The 25265-nt window shown below is 45.1% G+C and overlaps 1 protein-coding gene across 4 annotated transcripts in view; it reads right to left on the reverse strand.

Moving 5' to 3' along the window:
• The window catches only part of LOC122923578 (dysbindin-like), a 113800-nt gene extending 104265 nt beyond the window's left edge, over nt 1-9535 (reverse strand). For 3 of the 4 annotated variants that reach the window (XM_044274428.1, XM_044274426.1, XM_044274429.1), the window contains exon 1: nt 9365-9535. In XM_044274428.1, the coding sequence (XP_044130363.1) occupies nt 9365-9420 (56 nt within the window). In that variant the 5' untranslated portion in view covers nt 9421-9535. The remainder of the gene's footprint in view (nt 1-9364) is intronic. The other variant, XM_044274430.1, reaches the window with a different exon arrangement.
• Between the last annotated feature and the right edge of the window lie 15730 nt (nt 9536-25265).

Raw genomic sequence — 25265 nt, forward strand, 5'->3', positions numbered from 1 at the left:
TGGCATTTAGCATCAGCCATTAAAAACAGATGTAGTTCATTGGGTTTTTTTTACATCGCAAGTGTCAATGTGCATGGAAGAGGATGAGTTTTTTTATTATAATTTTTTTAACCTTTGAATGGCTTCTCTTTTAAACAGTGTACCGTTTTTAACAGCAGTTAAAAATTATCCCATTTATTTCAATGGGGTCCATCTGGCCATGGTCATATGTGAATAGCTGCATAGATTTCAATTGGTTCTAAAAATGGTTACTTAAACGTCCATCACATAGCCAGTTTTCCTGTTCGCGTGAATGCAGCATTAAAGGGGTTATCGAATAGCACAAATACCCCCAACAACGCCTGGGCCCTTCCTATAGACTATGCTTACCCGATCCCCGGCACCTGTGTCCCTCTGGAACCCTGCACGGCCACCGCTGCATCTCCACGTGGCGTTGTTGCGGGTCTTTGTACTACTGGATAACCCCTTTAATGACAATAGCTGTATGTTTGGGGTCATTGTCCTGCTGCAGAATAAATTTGGAGGAATTCAGTAACCTCCTTGTTGGTACTGCATGATGGATAAGGATCTGCCTGCAACAAACTGCCTTCTGTCCAGATTCATTAGTCTAGAGCATCTGCTGCAATTTTTCTGCACCCTTGTTCCTATGTTTTCATGCATAGTTGAATCACTTGGCATTGTTTCCACATCGAAGCTATGACTTGAGTGCAAATCTTCAATTTAGACCACTTCTGGCCAGAGTTCTCCGAATAGTAGATGGGTGTACTTGGGTCCCGCTGGTTTCTGACAGCTCTGAGCTGATGGCAATGCGGGATACCTTTTGAAATCCAAGGGAAATACATGATAGGTTTTTCATCTGCTGCACCAAGCTTCCTTGGCCAACCAATCCATCTACGGTCCTCAACGTGGCCCGTCCATTTGTGCTTCTTCAAAAGAGCTTGGCAGACAGATACGTATTTATCATGAAATACCATCGGGGAGACGTCCGATTGGTACCAATTTATTCTGCGGCAGGACAATGACCTCAAACATACAGACAATGTCATTAAGAACAAGGAGTCCTGGAAGTGAAGTTATGGCCCCTAGAGAGACCGGATCCTAACAACATCAAGTCTGTCTGGGACTACATGAAGAGACAGAAGGATTTGAGCAAGCCTACATCCACAGATCTATGGTTAGTGCTCCAAGATGTTTGGAACAACCTCCCTGCCGAGTGCCATCAAAATCTGTGTGCAAGTAAGTGCACCTAGAAGAAATGATGCTGTTTTGAAGGTAAAGGGGATCCTACCAAATATTGATTTGGCTTAGGCCTCTATCACACGGGTATCATGGATTTGGGCCAGATAAGATGCGTGTGCGTCGCGGGAAAATGCGCGATTTTGCAGCGCAAAACATTATAAATGCGTTTTGCACGCGCGTGAGAAAACCCAGCATGTTTGATAACCAGACCCGAACGTGTTGTGTAGATTTTATTATTTTCCCTTATAACATGGTTATAAGGAAAAATAATAGCATTCTTAATACAGAATGCATAGTACAATAGGGCTGAAGGGGTTAAGCAAAACAGAACAAACCACGCATGCATAGCGTTCTCTCCATTCACTGCTATGGGACTTCCGCTATTTTCAGATGTTCCATGGTAGGGAACGGAGAGTGGCCGTGCATGCACAGCTTGTTCTCCATTCATTTCGGGGCCCCGTTCTTGATATAGGATTTGCTGTCAGAGGTGGAGCCCGTACCTATCAGATACTTATGGCATATCCTATCGAGATACACTTTTCACCAAGAATATCTTTTATTGAGAGGGAAAGGATTTCTATAAATATACATTACAAAAAAAAGAAAAAGAAAATGAAAATAACATCTTTATTAGTAAGTCAACCTGATATCACAGACACGGACATCAGTGCCAGAGTAGAAGTAGAAATTATTGCACGTCCTCCATTTCACACAAATCTGCGACTCTTTGACGCTTCTCCCCTACTTTTGTTAAAAGTGGGTGGGGCCTAAGCGGCCTAGTACATTTATCATTAGTCGAGTTAGTTGTCTAGTGCAAGTAATGCCTGAGGCTACTTTCACACTAGCGTTCTGCTGTCCGCTCGTGAGCTCCGTTTGAAGGAGCTCACAAGCGGAGCAGAACGCTTCCGTCCAGCCCTGATGCAGTTTGAATGGATGCGGATCCGCTCAGACTGCATCAGTCTGGCGGCGTTCAGCCTCCGCTCCGCTCGCCTCCGCACGGACAGGCGGACAGCTGAGCTGTCCGCCTGGCCGTGCGGAGGCGTGCGGATCCGTCCAGACTTACAATGTAAGTCAATGGGAACGGATCCGCTTGAAGATGACACCATATGGCTCAATCTGCAAGCGGATCCGTCCCCCATTGACTTTACATTGAAAGTCTGAATGGATCTGCTCAGGCTACTTTCGCACTTAGAAATTTTTCTAAGTTATTAATGCAGACGGATCCGTACTGAACGGAGCCTCCGTCTGCATTAATATGATCGGATCCGTTCAGAACGGATCCGATCGAACGCTAGTGTGAAAGTAGCCTGAAACGTACACCAGCTCCCATCATCTCACATAGCTTTCAGATTCTGGCTCATGAACCAGCCAGGTTGCACCAAAATGATTAACCCCTTTAGTGACCACACAGATTTTTTTTCATCGCTTTTCAAAAAGCTATAACTTTATTGTTTTCTCATCAATGAACCTGCATGAGGGCTTATTTTTTGCAGGACAAGTTATAGTTATAAAATGCACCATTTGTGGGTACATACAATCATTGATTAAAGCCAGCTGTCTAGCTTGAACCCCCCTTGTTTACATCAGGCGTATTAGTGGTCACTAAGGGGTGGCATGCATCTCTTAGGATACTTTTAAATATGCGTCATTGCTGTCCGATTTTGAGATCAGACGTGAGATCTCAATATAACAGCAAAACGCATCTACTTGAATAATACAACCAGCTGCATCCGTTCAGGACGGATCCGGTTGTATTATATAAAAAAAATGAACATACCGGATATGACACTAAAACCACTGTAAGTCAATGGGTGCTGGATCCATTTTTTTCATGTCTGATATGCTTTACATGGTTTTTGGTGCCAGATCCGGCATGGTCAGCTTCCCATGCCGCACACAAAAACGTGTGTCCGGCGTGGGAACACAACAAACCAGAACGGAATGCATTTGGATGCACTCTATTCAGTTTTTCCCCCCATTAAAAATGAATGCATTAGAATGGATCTCACCCACTGTGTCCCTATAAATACAGAAAGGTGTGAAAATAAGCTCATCTGTATTGTATTACGACATTAGAGAAGTTACGTTAGTCAGCCTAAAGTCACAATTTATTCATCCAGATCAACCCGTCCTTCCCGTTTAAAATGAGGTGTGAAGGATTACAGCGGGCAAGCTCCTACAGGTTCACACATGTTTCTATAGCAAGACAGAAAATTCATTTAAGTGTCTGCAAATGCTGAGAAGTCCTACAAGAACCTGGCTTTCACACTTGCAGCAGGACGGATCTGACAGGCTGTTCACCATGTCGGATCCGTCCTGCCGCTATTTCGCCGTGCCGCCGCTCCGTCCCCATTGACTATAATGGGGACGGGGCGGAGCTCCAGCGCAGCACGGGGAAAGCTGCCGCACTAAAAAGTCCTGCATGTCCGACTTTTTAGTCCGGCGGCTTTCGCCATGCACCGCCGTGCTGTGCCGGAGCTCCGCCCGGACTATAATGGGGACGGAGCAGCGGTCCGGCGAAGTAGCGGCAGGACGGATCCGACATGGTGAACAGCCTGTCGGATCCGTCCTGCCGCAAGTGTGAAAGTACCCTAAGGCTGGGTTCAGACCTGAACGTACTGACCTGAGCGCTGTGTATGCGCGATTCTCCGGCGTCTCACATACGCGGCTCTGGTAGTATGCGAATACTCATTGTCGCGCGTTCCCGGAAGTCTATGTACGGGAACGCGCGACAAGACGCCCCAAAGAAGCTCCTGTACTTCTTGGGGCGTCAGGCGTTTTACAGCGCGATCCTACGCGCTGTAAAACGCTCAGGTAAGAACCATTCCCATAGGGAATCATTGGTTCTTGCCCGTTGAGCGTTTTACAGCGCGTAGGAACGCGCTGTAAAACGCTCAGGTCTGAACCGGCTGTAAGTACAAAGTCCACTGCCAGCGGCAAGCCTTTCTAAGGGCTCCAGAACATGGCTGTATTATGGATACTTACAAACAAAATTGAGGCATGCTTCTACCGACTGTCTGTATGGAGCTATGGAGTCTGATGGAACTTATACTCTCCCCCAGCGCAGAAAGTACACGGTCTGCTGACGCTGGGTTCACACCCGAGCGTTCGCGATGGAGTGCTCTGTATGCGCGATTGTTCCGGCGTTTGCAATCGCGCATACAGAGACAAGCAAACGCCCATTGTCGTGCGTTCCCGAAAGTCTATGTACGGGATTGCGCGACAAGACGCCCCAAAGAAGCTCATGTACTTCTTGGGGCGTCTTACAGCGCGATCGTACGCGCTGTAAAACGCCCAGGTGAGAACCATTCCCATAGGGAAGCATTGGTTTCTCCTTGTTGAGCGTTTTACAGCGCGTAGGAACGCGCTGTAAAACGCTCAGGTGTGAACCCAGCCTGAATCTGGTCAGGTCAGAGATGTCGTGCTCAGGTTAAGGCCTTACACACACGACTGTACCCATTTTGCGGTCCACAAACCACGGGTCTGTGTATCGCCCACATTTTTTTGCGGACCTATTGACTTCCATGGGCCCACATGATGATCTGTGTGCTTTCCTCATCCATAGGTCTGTTCTGCAAAAAGATAAAATATGTCCTATACTTGGCTGCAAAATACAGACCATTGAAATCAATGTGTCTGCAAAAAAGAGGGATGCAACACAGATGGTATCCGCAATCTGCAGACTGCAAAATACATATGGTCGTGTGCATGAGGCTTGTTTTACAGTGACATGATTGGCCAGGAAAAGCGGCTGGACCTCCCAGGCCGACTGTGCTCCCCTGAACTGGCTATCATGGTGTTTTATGATGCAGTCAGTTCAAATCTGATCACAGATCTCCTTTACTGGGTTCACAAGAGATCCACGAGAAGATGACTGACCATCATAAAACACTAGGAGGCGGTCAGCTCAGAGGCAGTGGCTGGCCTGGGAGAACCGGCAGACACGCGGCCGATCATGTTCGAATGGAAAAGCTCTTAGGCCATTTTTACACAATCTGAACTAGTGGAGAGGAACCTACAGAAAAAAGAACAACCAAAACATGGGGGGAAGGGGGGGGGATCTGACAAGTGACAACTGCAGACTGCATACAAGTCAATGCACTGCTTTGGACTACAGCTGTAGCTCAATCAAAAAATTCTACAAAAAGTTTATGTATAGTAAAGCCTAAGGGCTCATGCACACAAACGTGTAGTCCGTGCCCAGGCTGCAGACCGCAAATAACGGTCCACAATGCACAGGCACCGGCTGTGTATTCGCCGTTTGCAGATGTGGACCTATTCACACATTCAGTACGCACAAGAAAAAAATAGAACATGTTCTATTTTTTTGCGTTATGTAGGCACTGATCGAAATCCAGTCCGTGTCTCTGCTCCACATCTTGTGGACTGCAGACCCATTCAAGTGAAAAGGGCCACGTCCGTGATACAGAGGGCACATGGCCGGTGCCTGTATTAGGATTATTTATTCGTAAAGCGCCATTCATTCCATGGCGCTGTACAATAAGCATGAACAAGACGAGTTACAGACTGGTACAGAAGGAGAGAGGGTCCTCACGCGGGGGCTTACAGTCTACAAGTATATGTCGCGGCCGGGATAGCAGAGTAGAGGTGATCCGATAGAAATTAATAGGATGGCCGTGCGAGAGACTTTTTTTTTCCCCACTCGCGCAGCACTCCCATTCATTTCTAAGGGATAACCGCTACTCTGGTATCCTGGCTGCTACACATTTTGTGCAACTAGTGTCGTTGTACCCTAAGGCCCCTTTCACACGAGCGAGTATTCTGCGCGGGTGCGATGCGTGAGTTGAACGCATTGCACCCGCACTGAATCCTGACCCATTCATTTCTATGGGGCTGTTCACATGAGCGGTGATTTTCACGCATCACTTATGCGTTGCATGAAAATCGCAGCATGCTCCTCTTTGTGCGCTGCGGTGCGATAATCCACGCAACGCAGGCCCCATAGAAGTGAATGGGGTTGCGTGAAAATCGCAAGCATCCGCAAGCAAGTGCGGATGCGGTGCGATTTTCACGCATGGGTTCTAGGTGACAGTCTATTCACTGTATTATTTTCCCTTATAACATGGTTATAAGGGAAAATAATAGCATTCTGACTACAGAATACATAGTATAATAGTGCACCCGGCTCTTATCCGGGCAAAAAACATGACGCCCGTGTGAAAGAGGCCTTAGGCATCTGACAGATCGGCTCCGGATGTGTTCAGTGAATCTTGCACCATTTTGCAAGCAACTTCAGTCAGTTTTGTCTGCAATTGTGTTCAGTTGTTCACTTTTTTCTGGAAGGGTGAAATGTGTTTTGATGCGTTTTTCCTGCGCGTGATAAAAAACTGAAGGTTTACAAACAACATCTCCTAGCAACCATCAGTGAAAAACGCATTGCACCCGCACTTGCTTGCGGATGCAAGCGTTTTTCACTGAAGCCCCATTGACTTCTATGGGGCCAGGGCTGCGTGAAAAACGCAAAATATGGCTACATGCACACGACCGCAAATTGCTGCATAGGTGACACGGTAGAAACAAAGCCCATAAAATTGTGTTTTTGTTTTGTTTTTTCAATATCACCCCATTTTTTATTTATTTTTTACAGCTTCCCACTATGTTGTAAGGTGCCATTAAAAAGTACAACTGTCCCTCAAAAAACAAGCTCTCAATCAATTTTGTGAATGGAAAAATAAAAAAATGATGGCTCTGGAAAGGTAGGGAGTGAAAATCAAAAATGCAAAAACAGAAAATCGCCGGGTGCAGAAGTTGGTAACCTGCGCAGGAATTCTAGTAGAACCCCCAACATCCATCGGACATACAGAAGCTGCCTGAACATTGTATAGTGGCTGCACTGCTCAATCGATAAATGGCATACTGGGTATCATCATCACACACACCACCGTATGGGGCGATACTCTGTGTTACAGCGGGTATGGCTGCTGCACACCTTTAGGCCAGGGCTCCATATTATCTACAACATGTGGTGGTCACACGCAAGGTGACAATCCAAACCACCATGTGATACGGTAGTAACGTTGGCGGAAGGCCTGAAACTTGATTACTGTGATAACCTCCAAACATCCAGCCGTGTGACAGCGAGCGGCAGACACAAATGTGTTCCCAGAGGCCACCGCGCCAAGCTACTAAATCACTGCCGCATCCTGGACTTTGCTCACAGCATGCTTATGGCCCGCTTAACCCCTTCCTGACACAGAAGTTTTCCATTTTTGCGTGGAGGCATAACTTTATCTTTCTTGTTTGTTTTGTGGGACAATTTGTACTTTCTATTGGCACCATTTAGGATTCAATAGGATGTAGTGGAAAGCTGGGAAAAACTTCTAAATGGGGAGGGAACTGGGGAAAAAATTATAATTCTGCAACAGTTTCATTTTTATGCCATTACCTATTCGGTACAACTGATCTATCCCCTTCATTCTCTGGGTCAGTACGATTAGGGTCCATTCAAATTGTCCGTAGAGTATTGCGGATACGCAATACACCCGGCCGGCACCACCATAGATCTGCCTATTCTTGTCCGAGAGAATAGGATATGTGTTATTATTGTTCGGGGCCGCACTCCAAAAATGCGGATGCGGAGAACTCTCCGTATCCATCTCTGCCCTATTGAGAATGAACGGGTCCGCATCCGTTCCCGATATTGTGGAACGGATGCGGATGAGTGAAAGGACCCTTACAGCGATAACCAAATTTTATCATTTCTCGTCTGGTTATCCGATATCTAAAATACCCCTCCCAATGTCTGGGCCCCTTGTATGGATTATACTTGCCTCGGCACCCGCGTCGCTCCGGATCCCTGCACGGCCGCCGCTACATCTCCCTGTCGCTCGGATGAAAACATCCAGCATGGGGGGTGCTGCCAATAGCTGAGGCGGTGACCCTTGAGGCTGGTCCCTGTTGCAGCCTGCTATTGGCTGCACCCCCCGTCGCCGGATGTTTTGATCCAAGCAATAGGGAGATGCAGCGGCGGACGTACAGGGATCCGGAGCGACGCGGGTGCCGAGGCATGTATAATCCATACAAGGGGCCCAGGCATTGGGAGGGATATTTTAGATATTGGATAATATATATTTTTTTTTCTTTGCATCGCCATATTTTGTATGTTTACACACGGAGCTGAGGCATTTTTTTGTGGGACATCTGTAGTTTTTATTGACACCATTTGATCACTTTTTATTTGTTTTCTTAGGGGAGGTGAAGATAAAATAAAAAAATATAATAATATGAAGAATCAGCCATTGCGAATTTCATTTTCTATTCTGCTGCTCACCATACGGGATAAACACATTTCTATTTCAATAGTACAGTCATTTTGGGACACTTGGCGATGCCCCTGATCTTTATAGGGAAAGGATGGTGATGTGAATTAATTTTTTCATTATTTTAAAAACTTTTCTTTGATCGCATCCACTTTGCTGGGATCTGCAGCATATCCGTCCCATATACCGTAGCTCACACGGTGGGTTTTGCAGAGGCAAATAAACCAGTTCCCTGTGGCATTCGTCCAGTTACTGCGCCAAGCATTCTACGGCATAAGACCCTGTGTGAACAAGGACTTTCCATTTATCTCTAAAGGGGTTATATGGAAATGAGATATCACATGGTATATGGCTGCCTCTAATTACAACCATCTCCCCATTCATTGCTCTGGCTGCCAGCTTAGGGGGCGTGTCCTGTCTGCTGCAGATGGAACTGAGCATGTGCGGCCATCTCAGTGAGCAGGACAGAGAAATTTGAAAAACAGCAAACAGCAGGTGGCGCTATACAGCTAGATGTCACTGAATAACTCAGCAGCTATACACAATTTGTAATGACATGCAATTATAAAAATATTCAGATCCAGGTGCTGGTTTGGAAAATGTAGAATATTTTTGGTTGGACAAAGATTAAAAATAAAACACTGCTTATGTATTCCCATGCGCCTGGTTGGTGGGCAGAAAATACAGAACAGGATTTTAGGTTTTAAATCAATAAAAAAATAACTACCGTTGCTCTGACAACTTGCAGCTGCCCAGCCCTGACCACAACAGTTACACAAACCAGCCATTGCAACATGTGACCTGCAGCCAGTCCCAGTATCACCCATGCCACAGCACACATTTACCCGCTGGTCAGGTCCTGCTGCACGGTGAGCAGCCGCTCCCTCAGGTTCTCAAACATCCTGCTGCGACAGGGGACATGCGTCAGCCGTGCGCCTCTGCGGTGCCGCCGCTGCAGCTTACCCTCTAGCGGGGATGTTTTTCCTCACAGCGTCACAGTCACAAGGAGAGAGGCGGGGCCGGAAAAGCAGCTCGCCCCGCCCACTCAGGCGCTGCTCACGCGGTTTTCTTTGGGTCAGGCTAATGAATGGCACGCTTCTGACGCTAGAGGGCAGCACAACCCGTGGAAAGGCTGCTGCTAGTTTTCATGATGTCTCTGCTACTTCCCCAAATTTTGCCATGATGCCGACTATAAGATACAATTGCATAGATAATTCCTACTACCGTACAAAATACGTAAAAGAGAAGAGGGGACTGGGTGCTGGTTGCTACCAGAGGAAACATAAAGCCTTCAGTGCATTTTAAAAATAGGAAAATAAGTTTGTAATATCTTTCTGAGATTATGATCTCTTGCTGTTCCATACCCAGAGTTCTCTTCTGCTGTCAGGTCCTGACAACATGTCCCCTTCTGATTCCTGTCAGCAGCCATGTTGTCACAATGTCTTTACGCCACGTTAATGGCATAAAAGTATCATAAATGCCAAATTGGCAACATAATTTGCGAACTTTTGTGACACCTTTCAAAAGGGGGTAGGCCGCAGCCTTCCAGATTTAGGCTACATGCACACGACCGTGTGTGTTTTGCGGATCCGCAAAAAATAAATAAAAATGATGACATCTGTATGCCATCCGTTTTTATTTGCGGCTCCATTGTAACAATGCCTAAAACGGACAAGAATAGGATATGTCCTATTTTTTTTGCGGGGCTACGGAACGGACATACGGATGCGGATAGTACACAGAGTGCTGTCCGCTTTTTTTGCGGACCCATTGAACGGAACAGACACGGAAACAAACAACGTTCGTGTGCATGTAACCTTTAGAACATGCTGTGTTTTTCACGTGATGCAGAACTGATGCGTGAAAAAAAAACTGCTCATGTACACAGACCCATTGAAATGAATGGGTCAGGTTTCAGTGCGGGTGCTATGCGTTTGCACCCGCGTGGAAAACTCGCTTGTGTGAAAGAGGCCTAAATGACACTAGAAACTTGCATGGATTCGAGTTTCTGGCGCAAAAACCGATGGAAGGCCATCTTACTCCATCTGTCTTTTTTCCAAGAATGGCGTATGAAATGCCAGTCTTAGTAAACCCTCCCCCCTTGTTTCTTTCTCTTGAGTAAAAGTGCCCTTGCTCACATTTAAAAGGACCTGTCAGCAGAATGAACCCTATTAAATCAGGCATCATGCCTGGTGGGGTTGATCCTGCTGAGCAATGGCACACATTTCTGATGTAAATCGGTTACGTCGTCCATGTGCAGTTAAAGCTTTTATTATTATGTAAAGGGGGTTTGGTGCACAGAGTGGACGGCGCCTCGGTGCACCTGTCTTAATGGCTACCCCATCCTCTTGATTGACAGAGCCAGGCATCTCTCCTGGCCCTGTAATCCCTGCCTGCACCATGACTTACAGTGTCAGCGCATGCGCAGTAGTCATCTGCTCTGCTTGGCTGAAGCAGATATACTGCACATGCGCTAATAGTGTAAACTGCGGCACAGGTGCAGGATTAGGGTTGTTTCACACTTGCGTTGTTTTCCGGTATTGAGATCTGGCAGAGGATCTCAAAAACGGAAAAAGTTGTTCTGTTTAGTCCTAATGCATTCTGAATGGAAAGAGATCTGTTTAGGTTGCCTTATGTTTTGTTAGTATTCCGTTTTGACTTTCAATGTATTAAGTGACGGATCCGTTGTTTTCCGTTTTAATTTCACACAACCGCATCCTAACAGAACGGATACATCCTGATGTGTAATCAAACTGGATCAGTTTAATTCCGGTTTTAAGTTCCTCTGCTGGATGTCAATACCGGAATTAACACCACAAGTGTGAAAGTAGCCTTATGCCTCTTTCACACTGGTGTCGCGTGTGAGGGCCGGATAGGATGCGGGTGCGTCGCGGGAAAATCGTGCGATTTTGCCTGCGAGTGGGGTGAGTTTTATTATGCGATTGCATTGCGTTTTTCAGTTTTTTCCGCGGAAGTGCAATGCATTTTGCACGCACGTGAGAAAAAAATGAATGTGGTACCCAGACCCGAATCCGGACTTCTTCACTTAAGTTCGGGTTTGGATTAGGTGTTCTGTAGATTTTAATATTTTCCCTTATAACATGGTTATTAAATAATAGCATTCTTAATGCAGAATGCTAAATAAATTAGGGATGGAGGGGTTAAAAAATAAAAATTAAACTCACCTCATCCACTTGTTCGCACAGCCCAGCTTGTCTTCTTTCTTCTTCTTTGAGGACTTGGGAGAAAAGGACCTTTGGTGACGTCACTGCGCTCATCACATGGTCCATCACCATGGCGATGGACCATGTGATGAGCTCAGTGACGTCACCAAAGGTCCTTTTCTCCCTGGTCCTCAAAGAAGAAGAAAGAAGACGATCCGGGCTGTGCGAACAAGTGGATGAGGTGAGTTTTTTTTTTTTTTTTAATCCCCTCCATCCCTAATTTACTTAGCATTCTGTATTAAGAATGCTATTATTTTCCCTTATAACTGTTATCCCTTATAATGTTATAAGGTAAAATATTAAAATCTACACAACATCTAACCGAAACCCGAACTTCAGTGAAGAAGTCCGGATTCGGAACAGAGGGTGCGGGAACCGCGCTCTAAATGAACAGTATATGTCAGTTCTTGAACCCTACAAATGCAGAGAAATAGAGTCTTATCCAGCTAACAGAGGCGTTATTCGGAGAGACGTAATATTCATACGAAAAGGTTGTAATCCACCTCCTGCTGGCCCACAGATCTCGTGATGAGTCACCAACCAAGGAATCCAAACACCGGACCCCAATACCTTCAAGAAGGAATAGAACAGATGGTGCAATACCCTCGGTATCTTTAAAGGTAAGAGGTTTATTGTACTTACAATTTTTCAGTTACAAGCATGCACATAGAAATGCCCGACCCGGTTTTCGCTATTCGCTTCTTCAGGGGCTGCGGTACAAACGCCGCTGCAAACCACGAGTAAAAGATCACTTCTACCCCTGAACTAGAAACGGACTTCCGTTGTCAAATAACCATAGGGATTTATGGGTGGTTTCTATTATGTGAGCTCCTCAAAATGACTTCAGAATTGAACTTGTCCTTACAAAATTGATTTAGGAAATGTTGCGGCAGCCAGTCTATGGTCTCAGTGGTACTGTATACAGCAAGAGACTTTCAATGGAAGTAGACCACGTGAGGGCCTGGAGGGAAGGGGTCTGAGCATTGAACAACTTGAGATGTGAAAACATTGCATTTTCATGCAGCCACCACTAGGGGGAGCTCAGTGCAGACAGATGATTACAGCGTCCATTTCAGTCAATGGTAAGTCCTTTCACACATGAAGTTGCATTTTGGGCATGTTTTTTTTTTGGGCACCTTTATTTTTTGATGTTTTTTGTGTCTTTTTTTCAGGTGTCTCTTGCAAAAAATGTATTCATGATGTTTTTCCTTGCTAAAATGCTGTCAAATGACTAGAGATGAGCGAATAGACTTCAGAGGAAACATCCGAAGTCCATTCGCATAAAACTTTGTTAAAATACTGCAGGAGCTCTGTAGAGTATTAGAATGTATTGGCTCCGATGAGCTGAAGTTATTGCTTTGCGAAGTCTCGCGAGACTTCGTGCAATAACTTCATAAATTAATTTGTACTGTAAAAAAAACATTTCCCGAACTAGGGTTTAATTCCAAGTGGTACCTTAGAACCTAACCCGAGTTCGGGAAATGTTTTTTTTTTTTACAAAATTGCCACAAAACAGTCCTATAAAGTAAGCTGACCAAGAGGGAGAACAAAGTATCTACAATATCTATCGCAATGCACTAAATTCTCCTCACGACGTGATCCACTGTGATAAAACTGGTGCATTTTGTGCCTGACTGGTCGAAACTAAAAACAATTCTATAAAATCTGCCCCTATGTGTTGACCTCATTGGAAGAGACTCACTGGGAGACATTTATCAAAACTGGTGGAAAGGAGAACTGGCTTAGTTGCCCCTAGCAACCAATCAGATTCCATCTGAGCTCCCTTGGAAAATGAAAGGTAGAATCTGATTGGTTGCTAGGGGCAACTAAGCCAGTTTTCCTTCATCTCCTCCACGGTCATGGAATACAACTGAAAACGTAGAGCTAAATTAATTATGACTGTCTGCAATTTCAGTCTGAATGTAATCCGCTCTATTCATTTATCTCCCGTCTAAGTAATAGTGCCCTCTATCAACCTGGCACGCAGCCGGGCTCATGCACAAGTCACAGGTTCTGCACTCATCAGCCGTGTGAACCAGTACCATTCCCACAAAGAAGTTATTATACCACAGAAATGAATTGATTTCACCTTCTCATTTCACAGCCTCAAGATTTTAATTGTATTTTCTTTCATCTGGTTTAACCGTGTACTGTACATCATACATTGCTGATTAACAGGCAGCGTAAAACTATCAGCAAGCAATTTCCAATTGTGATTTGTGGCGGCTTAGGGGTTGTTGAAATCATTACTTCCAGGCTGAAATGGCTTCCAGTGAATAATCCTTTCACTAAAAGGGGTTCTCTGGGCACACTTCATTATTTGGTCAGTTATTTCCATCAGTTAGGGCTCATTCACACGACCGCCTGAATGGGTCTGCATCCGTTCCGCAATTCTGGGGCCGCAAAAGATATTGACAGCACGCTGTGTGCACTGCATCCATAGTTCTGTTCCGTGGCCCCTCAAAAAAGATAGAACATGTCCTGTTCTGGTCCACGATTGCGGACAAGAATAGGCATTTCTATCATGGGCCACCCATTCCGAACTGGCTGTCAATTGTAGCTGTACATTTTAAGGCATTTCATCAGGGAAAGCTTTAGGGAGTGAGGGACTGGGTCACCCAGTTGTGTGTTTAATATTACTGCAAGATTACAGTATGTTCAGTTATAGCGAAAGCATCTTACAACAATAACGCCAATATTATACCTGTTTTATTAAACGGGTTGCATTACACTGCAAGATAAGGTTCAGTTATAGCAAAAGCATTTTACGGAAATAACGCCATTATTATACTGGTGTTATTAAATGCATTAGTTTAAAGGCATTTTACCGCAAACATTGCATTGTTTTACCCGTGTTAGTGAAAGCATTACTGCATCAGACCGAGTAGTTCAAACAGATTTTGTTGCAAAAACTGTATTATTACCAAAGTAAATTGTCAATACCAATGTGCAGTGGATAACCATACTTTTAGACCAGGCATCCTCAAACTGCGGCCCTCCAGCTGTTGTAAAACTACAACTCCCACAATGCCCTGCTGTAGGCTGTTCGGGCATGCTGGATTTCTGGGCAGGCAGATTGGAACAGTAGCCGTAACCGGCCCAGTATGCTCTTTCTCTACTGTCTTGCCCAGACTTCAGTGTCGTCTCAGAGAAGGTTTTCAGCGAGTCAGGTGTCATTGTGACACCCAGACAAAGTTGTCCTCCACCAGTGTACAAAATATTGCTTTTGTCAAAATAAACGAGGCATGGATTTGCAAGAATTTTCACACAAAGATAAATAGATTTGCCTTTGCTGATGGTGCCCCATCATGCAACTGTCTGCCTGCCTACCATCATGTTCCATACTGTATAGCTGCTACTTCTACTGTCATCACATAACTGCTACGTCTGCCTGCCTATCATCATGTTCTGTACCGTATGGCTGCCGCTGTTGCTGCCACCATGCTACTGCCACTGTCTGCCTGCCTGCCTATCATCATGTTCCATATGGTATGGCTACTGCCGCCACTGCAGCTGCTACTCCAAGCTGCTAACCCCCCTACTGTGACTTTCCTTACCCCCTGCTTCCTCTACCATTACTGCTACACAGCCATCACTACTACTACTACCCCTAAACCGTCGCACATAAATCTACTGATTTGTCTGTTCCATGCTTTGATCCTACTGCTGCTACTATTGTGGTCAAATGCTACTATTACCCTACCCTTTCTACATCCACACTGTACTGCTGCTCCTAAATTAAAAGGAGAATTTTTTTCTAGGCTTGTTCAGAACAAGTTATGGTCCGTTGTAGTGGAATCCATAACGGAATTCTTAGATCACCCGAACCTTGTACGCCGAACTTCAATACACAAGTTCGCTCATCCCTATTAACCCCTTAAGGACCGAGGACGTACCGGTACGTCCTGACTTAAAATCTGCATTCCGGCGCCGCGGGGGTTAATCGGAACGGGACGCCGGCTGAAATCATTCAGCCGGCATCCCGTAACAATGCAGGGGGGGGGTCATTTGACCCCCCCGTGTCGGCGATCGCAGCAAACCGCAGGTCAATTCAGACCTGCGGTTTGCTGCGCTTTTTGCAGTTTCTGATCCCCGCGGTCCCTGACCGCGGGGATCAGAAACTTCAGAGTGCCTAAAATCAATATTGCGCACCCCCCCCTGCACTCCTGCATGATTTGATGGCGGCGGGTGGTGCAGGGGGGGTGTCGCAGGCAGTGGGGGCGTTGCGGGAGGCGGGCGGTGCGGCAGGCGGGATCGCGATCCCCCGCCCGCCTCCCATTGCATAATCGTTGGCGTCTAGTGGGTTATACCAGGGTGCCAGCACATTGCTGGCACCCTGGTATAAACGGCTGACATCGGTGATGCGATGTCAGCCGTTTAACCCTTTCCATGCAGCGGTCCGTACGGACCGCTGTATGGAAAAGGTTAACAGCGCAAGGAGCTCCCTCCCTCTCCGATCGGGGGGCTGCTGTGCCTTTGCAGCCCCCCGATGGGAGAGGGAGAGAGCCCCCAGAGAGCCCCCCGAAGCCCCGTCCTCACCCTTCCCCGTCTGCGAAGTTGTGACAGACGGGGAAGGTTCCCATGGCAACAGGACGCCTGCTCAGGCGTCCTGCTGTCCATGGTGCTGAACAGATCTGTGCTGAAAGCATAGATCTGTTCAGTGTAAGTAAAATACAGTGCAGAAACCTATATAGTTTCTGTACTGTATTTTACAGACATCAGACCCACTGGATCTTCAAGAACCAAGTGGGTCTGGGTCCAATTTTTTTAAAAAAAAGTGAAAAAAGTTAAGATAAAATAAAAAAACATTTATCACTGAATAAAAAAAAAATAAAATAAATACACTACACATATTAGGTATCGCCGCGTCCGTAACGACCTGATCTATAAAACGGTCATGTTACTTTCCCCGCACGGTGAACGCCATAAAAATAAAAAAATAAAAACTATGAGAAAATTGAAATTTTGCCCACCTTACTTCCCCAAAAAGGTAATAAAAGTGATCAAAAAAGTCGCATGTACGCCAAAATAGTACCAATAAAACCGTCATCTCATCCCGCAAAAAATGAGACCCTACTCAAGATAATCGCCCAAAAACTGAAAAAACTATGGCTCTTAGACTATGGAAACACTAAAACATGATTTTTTTTGTTTCAAAAATAAAATAATTGTGTAAAACTTTTATAAATAAAAATAAAGTATACATATTAGGTATCGCCGCGTCCGTATCGACCGGCTCTATAAAATTATCACATGACCTAACCCCTCAGGTGAGCACCGTAAAAAAAAAAGAAAAAAAAAGTGTAAAAAAAGCAATTTTTTGCCATCTTACGTCACAAAAAGTGTAATAGCAAGCGATCAAAAAGTCATATGCACCCCAAAATAGTGCCAATCAAACCGTCATCTCATCCCACAAAAAATTAGACCCTACTCAAGATAATCGCCCAAAAACTGTAAAAACTATGGCTCTTAGACTATGGAGACACTAAACAATTTTTTGGTTTTAAAAATGAAGTTATTGTATAAAACTTACATAAATAAAAAAAATTGTATACATATTAGGTATCGCCGCGTCCGTGACAACCTGCTCTATAAAATTACCACATGATCTAACCTGTCAGATGAATGTTGTAAATAACAAAAAAAAAACACGTGCCAAAAAAGCTATTTCTTGTTACCTTGCCGCACAAAAAGTGTAATATAGAGCAACCAAAAATCATATGTACCCTAAACTAGTACCAACAATACTGCCACCCTATTCCGTACTTTCTAAAATGGGGTCACTTTTTTGGAGTTTCTACTCTAGGGGTGCATCAGGGGGGCTTCAAATGGGACATGGTGTCAAAAAAACTGTCCAGCAAAATCTGCCTTCCAAAAACCGTATGGCATTCCTTTCCTTCTGCACCCTACTGTGTGCCCGTACAGCAATTTACGACCACATATGGGGTGTTTCTGTAAACTACAGAATCAGGGCCATAAATAATGAGTTTTGTTTGGCTGTTAACCCTTGCTTTGTAACTGGAAAAAAAATATTAAAATGGAAAATCTGCCAAAAAAGTGAAATTTTGAAATTGTATCTCTATTTTCCATTAAATCTTGTGCAACACCTAAAGGGTTGACAAAGTTTGTAAAATCAGTTTTGAATACCTTGAGGGGTGTAGTTTCTTAGATGGGGTCACTTTTTTGGAGTTTCTACTCTAGGGGTGCATCAGGGGGGCTTCAAATGGGACATGGTGTCAAAAAAACTGTCCAGCAAAATCTGCCTTCCAAAAACCGTATGGCATTCCTTTCCTTCTGCGCCCTACTGTGTGCCCGTACAGCAATTTACGACCACATATGGGGTGTTTCTGTAAACTACAGAATCAGGGCCATAAATAATGAGTTTTGTTTGGCTGTTAACCCTTGCTTTGTAACTGGAAAAAAAATATTAAAATGGAAAATCTGCCAAAAAAGTGAAATTTTGAAATTGTATCTCTATTTTCCATTAAATCTTGTGCAACACCTAAAGGGTTGACAAAGTTTGTAAAATCAGTTTTGAATACCTTGAGGGGTGTAGTTTCTTAGATGGGGTCACTTTTTTGGAGTTTCTACTCTAGGGGTGCATCAGGGGGGCTTCAAATGGGACATGGTGTCAAAAAAACTGTCCAGCAAAATCTGGCTTCCAAAAACCATACGGCGCACCTTTCACTCTACGCCCCGCTGTGTGGCCGTACAGTAGTTTACGGCCACATTTGGGGTGTTTCTGTAAACAGCAGAGTCAGGGCAATAAAGATACAGTCTTGTTTGGCTGTTAACCCTTGCTTTGTTAGTGGAAAAAATGGGTTAAAATGGAAAATTAGGCAAAAAAATGAAATTCTCAAATTTCATCCCAATTTGCCAATAACTCTTGTGCAACACCTAAAGGGTTAACGGAGTTTGTAAAATCAGTTTTGAATACCTTGAGGGGTGTAGTTTATAGAATGGGGTCATTTTTGGGCGGTTTCTATTATGTAAGCCTCGCAAAGTGACTTCAGAGCTGTAGTGGTCCCTAAAAATTGGGTTTTTGTAAATTTCTGAAAAATTTCAAGATTTGCTTCTAAACGAATCTAAGCCTTGTAACATCCCCAAAAAATAAAATATCATTCCCAAAATAATTCAAACATGAAGTAGACATATGGGGAATGTTAAGTCATCACAATTTTTGGGGGTATTACTATGTATTACAGAAGTAGAGAAACTGAAACTTTGAAATTTGCTAATTTTTCAAAATTTTTGGTAAATTAGGTATTTTATTATGCAAAAAAATTATTTTTTTTTACTTTATTTTACCAGTGTCATGAAGTACAATATGTGACGAAAAAACAATCTCAGAATGGCCTGGATAAGTCAAAGCGTTTTAAAGTTATCAGCACTTAAAGTGACACTGGTCAGATTTGCAAAAAATGGCCTGGTCCTTAAGGTGAAAATGAGCCCGGTCCTTAAGGGGTTAAGCAACCAATTTGGTTTAGAACCAAAAATTTTAATGCTACAGATCTGATAGCAGCTCCTATTGTTTTGAGTGCATTTCTTGACACTGTGATATCTAGAATGTCACCTGTCTTCTTCTCTTTGGTTGACACATGCTGCATCTTTTGTTTAATCTGTAAGAAAAAAAAAGTGTTCATATTTTGATGCATTGTCTCAGTGACCTCAATGTAAAAATTGACACAAAAACCTGTCTATTTTTGCCATGTCAATGGAGCGACATATTCGTATTTCCATCCATCATTTTTGGTAAGTTAAAGGGACTGTAGATGGGAAGACTGATGTGATGGATATCAAGTAATGTCATCCGGTGCTTCAGTTGTCATCTGTAGGAAAGTGAAAAGGGTGAACTGGCTGACAAGTTTATGCGGTCTACATTCCTTTTTATTTCATCCATTTTTTACAGCATAGCTGAATGCGAGTTGGGTGATGCCTTTCTCTATTTGATTCGGTATAATACAGTTTATGAATATTGTAATAAAAGCATCGAGAGCGGAAGCTTGAATAGAAATTGAATATTTATCATGTTGACAATTGTGAATGTTTATTAACATAACTTTATAACACAAAGTATTATTTGATCTGACAAAGAACAAAACTGTCTCAGCCGAAATGGAGAAGACAATCCCTTAATTATTCCCTGTTGGCTATATCCAGCTCTTGTAGTCACAGCTAATAAACACAATGAGCATCTGTCAGAGTGAATAGGAGGGGAGGTCGTCAATGGCGGTTTATTCCAGCAGAATTCCTTTGCTGGGAGCAGTTTCGCTTATGGAAACAAAGAATAATTTTCATAGTAAAACAGTAATTTTATGTACAAATCACAATAGAAAATTGTCTCCGTATTGTACATTTATTGTACACCCTTGCTAGAGATTTGTTAATGTAATATACAGACTAGACCAAGTGTGTTCTGTCTACTTTGCACATGGTTTAAAGTGAAACCCACTTTTGTTCAACTGTTGCCCAACATGTGGAGACATCTTGTATTCATTGTCGGACTTGGACTCCTTGGGCCACCAGAGGCATTGATTCTGAGGGTCTAACTTTCATCCATATACAGAACATGTGCACAATCACTTTTAGGGCTTGTTGTGATGCCCGGCGAACATAGCTTGTTCGCCACGGCGGGCGAACATATGCGATGTTCGGTCCGCCCCCCTATACATCATCATTGAGTAAACTTTTACCCTGTACCTCACAGTCAGCAGACACATTCCAGCCAATCAGCAGCAGACCCTCCCTCCCAGACGCTCCCACCTCCTGGACAGCATCCATTTTAGATTCATTCTGAAGCTGCATTCTCAGTGAGAGGAGGGACAATGCTGCTGCTGCTGATTCAATAGGGAAAGCATTAGCTAGGGCAGTGTTCTGTGTCCACAGACTCATCTGCTGTAAGGACAGCTTCCTGACAGCACCCCAAAAAGCCCTTTTCAGGGCTGGTACATCAGTCTGCTTTTTTTTTTTATATATATATATATATATATATATATACAGGTCCTTCAAAAAAAATTAGCATATTGTGATAAAGTTCATTAAGTTCATTATTTTCTGTAATGTACTGATAAACATAGACTTTCATATATTTTAGATTCATTACACACAACTGAAGTAGTTCAAGCCTTTTATTGTTTTAATATTGATGATTTTGGCATACAGCTCATGAAAACCCAAAATTCCTATCTAAAAAAATTAGCATATTTCATCCGACCAATAAAAGAAAAGTGTTTTTAATACAAAAAAAGTCAACCTTCAAATAATTATGTTCAGTTATGCCCTCAATACTTGGTCGGGAATCCTTTTGCAGAAATGACTGCTTCAATGCGGCGTGCAGGGCTGCCATCAGAAATTTTGGGGCCCCTTACACAGCTCAAGGCCTGGGCCCCCCTCCTACCCCGCCCCTTTAGAATACATCCTGACTCCACCTCCCCTTCACCCCCAAGGACCTACCCCCAATTTCATTATTTTTTTACAACTACAAAGACAGTAAAAAATGATAATCAGCGATTTCAGTAAGGAATTATTTTTTGACCAAATAATATGAAGCCTGCTACCACGACAAGGTAGACTCTTTTAAGCAGGACCCTCCACTAACTACACTACCTGTTCTAATCTGCCCTAGCAATCTTCCCCTGGCACATTTAAGAAAAAACACCATAAAAGCACAAGGTTTACTGTTTACAGTGTTATGGGGGGATCTGTGGATGACACACTGTTATGGGGGGATCTGTGGATGACACACTGTTATGGGGGGATCTGTGGATGACACACTGTTATGGGGGGATCTGTGGATGACACACTGTTATGGGGGGGATCTGTGGATGACACACTGTTATGGGGGGATCTGTGGATGACACACTGTTATGGGGGATCTGTGGATGACACACTGTTATGGGGGATCTGTGGATGACACACTGTTATGGGGGATCTGTGGATGACACACTGTTATGGGGGATCTGTGGATGACACACTGTTATGGGGGGAATCTGTGGATGACACACTGTTATGGGGGATCTGTGGATGACACACTGTTATGGGGGGATCTGTGGATGACACACTGTTATGGGGGGGATCTGTGGATGACACACTGTTATGGGGGGATCTGTGGATGACACACTGTTATGGGGGATCTGTGGATGACACACTGTTATGGGGGATCTGTGGATGACACACTGTTATGGGGGATCTGTGGATGACACACTGTTATGGGGGATCTGTGGATGACACACTGTTATGGGGGATCTGTGGATGACACACTGTTATGGGGGGAATCTGTGGATGACACACTGTTATGGGGGATCTGTGGATGACGCACTGTTATGGGGGGAATCTGTGGATGACACACTGTTATGGGGGGAATCTGTGGATGACACACTGTTATGGGGGATCTGTGGATGACACACTGTTATGGGGGATCTGTGGATGACACACTGTTATGGGGGATCTGTGGATGACACACTGTTATGGGGGATCTGTGGATGACACACTGTTATGGGGGATCTGTGGATGATGAACACTGTTATGGGGGATCTGTGGATGACGAAGACTGTTATGGGGGATCTGTGGATGACGAACACTGTTATGGGGGATCTGTGGATGACGAACACTGTTATGGGGGATCTGTGGATGACGAACACTTATGGGAGATCTGTGGATGACACTTTTATGGGGGATCTGTGGATGACACTCAACCACTCTCAAACCCAACTGGTCAAACTTGTTAAATGGATCCCAAACACAATATGCACAATAACACCCCCCCCCACCCCCTCCAACACTTAATTGACCCCTTCATGGCCTAAACATTTTTTTCAAAGCAGAACACAAAGCTAAATAGGGCTGGGTGGGCTGGCAAGGGAGAGGTTAATAACAATAAGTGATTGAGGATCCTGGCCCTGTGGGATAATCCAGAAAACAGCTTTGCATTTTACCCCCGAGCAAAGACCACACAACATAGAGCTGCCTAGCCAAGTAGACAACATAAGGATCAATATGAAAAGAAATAATTTGGAGCCTTTGAAATAGCTCAGCTCAGTATGCGGCACAGGCTACTGTCACACTGCCGTTTTTGGGTCCGCCTGTGAGATCTGTTTCAGGGATCTCACAAGCGGCCCCAAACAGACCAGTTTTGCCCCAATGCATTCAGAATGGATAAGGATCCGTTCAGAATGCATCCGTTTGGCTCCGTTCCGCCTCCATTCTGCTATGGAGGCAGACACCAAAACGCTGCTTGCAGCAGGCAGGCAGGCAGGCTGCGGCGCGCTAATCTGAAGGCGGCTTCACGGCATGAGGCGGCAGCAGGCAGCGGACAGCGACAGCATCTGACGTCACCAGCCGCTGCGCAGCTACATTCCTCTGCGCAGCGGATAAGAGCCTTTTAAAGGGGAATGCAGCCGGAGCCGGTATACCAGGTATAATACGGGAATCAGCGGAGCGCGGGGGGTGGGGGGGAAGGGGGGGGGGTCGGAAAAGGAATAGAGATAGGAAGTTCGGATCTTTCAGATCAATCGGTTCATTTGAATCAGCTCATTCAAATGAACTGATTCATGAATCGGATCTTCGGTTCATTTGCTGAGTCACTGACTGAAAAGCTTAGGTGGTGCGCATGCGCGGATGCTTCGATTCACTTGCTGACTCGCTGAGTCGGCTCTTGGTACATTGTCTGAGCTCTGACTGAGTGAGTCAGGAATGAAGGGAAGCGGACAGGAGGACTCAGTCACTCAGGAGCTGTGTGGTGGGCATTGTTGTCTGTTGTGCATGCAATGCATTGTTACCCACAGTGACAGCAGTCTGACAGCAGGACAACCAAGTGAATGCACAGGGAAAACTGTATGTGCTAAGGTGATAACAGTAACACTGGCTGATAATAAAATAGTCCCCACAGTCCACACAGACATCACTCAGGAAAATAACTAGTGTGCAATTTGTGCACGATTTTCTAATAAACCTGAAGAGAGATTGTCACCCTGTCGGATCCGTCCTGCCGCCGCTCCGTCCCCTTTGACTATAATGGGGACGGGGGTGGAGCTTCGGAGCAGTATGGCAGTTCGCGGTGAGAGGCCGCCGGACTAAAAAGTTGGACATGCAGTACTTTTAGTCCAGCGGCCTTTCGCCATGCACTGCCGTGCTGCACCGGAGCTCTGCCCCCGTCCCCATTATAGTCAATGGTGACGGAGCGGCGGTCCGGTGAAATAACGGCAGGACGGATCCGACAGGGTGAACAGCCTCAGTGTTCTAGTGACTCACGGTTCTTTTAACTCAAAGAATCGAATGAGTCACTAAGTCGGATCTTTAGATTCTTTTAACCTGAGACTCATTCGATTCTTTCTTAGACTCCCTGTACTTGTGTCAGTAACTCAGACTCAGAGCTGCTAGTGCTTGCCTTGCCTCAGCTCTGATTGGTTGGTGGGCGGGGAGGGGAGGAGCTGGCAGAAGCAGCTTCCACTCTAGGATCAGATTACACTTCTCCCGAGCCCCTCCCCTCCCTGCTGCCAGCAGCTCTGCTATTGTGTGCTGGGTCAGACTGAGCTGTTTCACTCGGATCGGCTCAGTCTGAGGAATCGACTCCTCCGGTTCAGTGAACTGAAACGATTCGTTCATGAACCAGACATCACTAAAGGAATAATCAATTGCCCCCCTCTAGCGATGCAATAAAGTTCAACTCAAGTCACTGACAAATGGGAGGGGGGGGGGGGGATTTTTTTAATTTTTTTTTGAACTGGCTGGGCCCCCCCCAGGGTCCGGGCCCCTTACTGGGGTATTGGCTGTACCCCCCTGATGGCGGCCCTGGCGGCGTGGCATGGAGGCAATCAGCCTGTGGCACTGCTGAGGTGTTATGGAGGCCCAGGATGCTTCGATAGCGGCCTTAAGCTCATCCAGAGTGTTGGGTCTTGTGTCTCTCAACTTTCTCTTCCCAATATCCCACAGATTCTTTATGGGGTTCAGGTCAGGAGAGTTGGCAGGCCAATTGAGCACAGTAATGCCATGGTCAGTAAACCATTTACCAGTGGTGTTGGCACTGTGAGCAGGTGCCAGGTCATGCTGAAAAATGAAATCTTCATCTCCATAAAGCTTTTCAGCAGATGGAAGCATGAAGTGCTCCAAAATCTCCCGATAGCTAGCTGCATTGACCCTGCCCTTGATAAAACACAGAGGACCAACACCAGCAGCTGACATGGCACCCCAGACCATCACTGACTGTGGGTACTTGACACTGGACTTCAGGCATTTTGGCATTTCCCTCTCCCCAGTCTTCCTCCAGACTCTGGCACCTTGATTTCCGAATGACATGCAAAATTTGCTTTCATCCGAAAAAAGTACTTTGGACCACTGAGCAACAGTCCAGTGCTGCTTCTCTGTAGCCCAGGTCAGGCGCTTCTGCCGCTGTTTCTGGTTCAAAAGTGGCTTGACCTGGGGAATGCGGCACCTGTAGCCCATTTCCTGCACACGCCTGTACACAGTGGCTCTGGATGTTTCTACTCCAGACTCAGTCCACTGCTTCCGCAGGTCCCCCAAGGTC

Source organism: Bufo gargarizans, unplaced genomic scaffold, assembly GCF_014858855.1.
Source record: "Bufo gargarizans isolate SCDJY-AF-19 unplaced genomic scaffold, ASM1485885v1 original_scaffold_1753_pilon, whole genome shotgun sequence".
Taxonomy (NCBI): domain Eukaryota; kingdom Metazoa; phylum Chordata; class Amphibia; order Anura; family Bufonidae; genus Bufo; species Bufo gargarizans.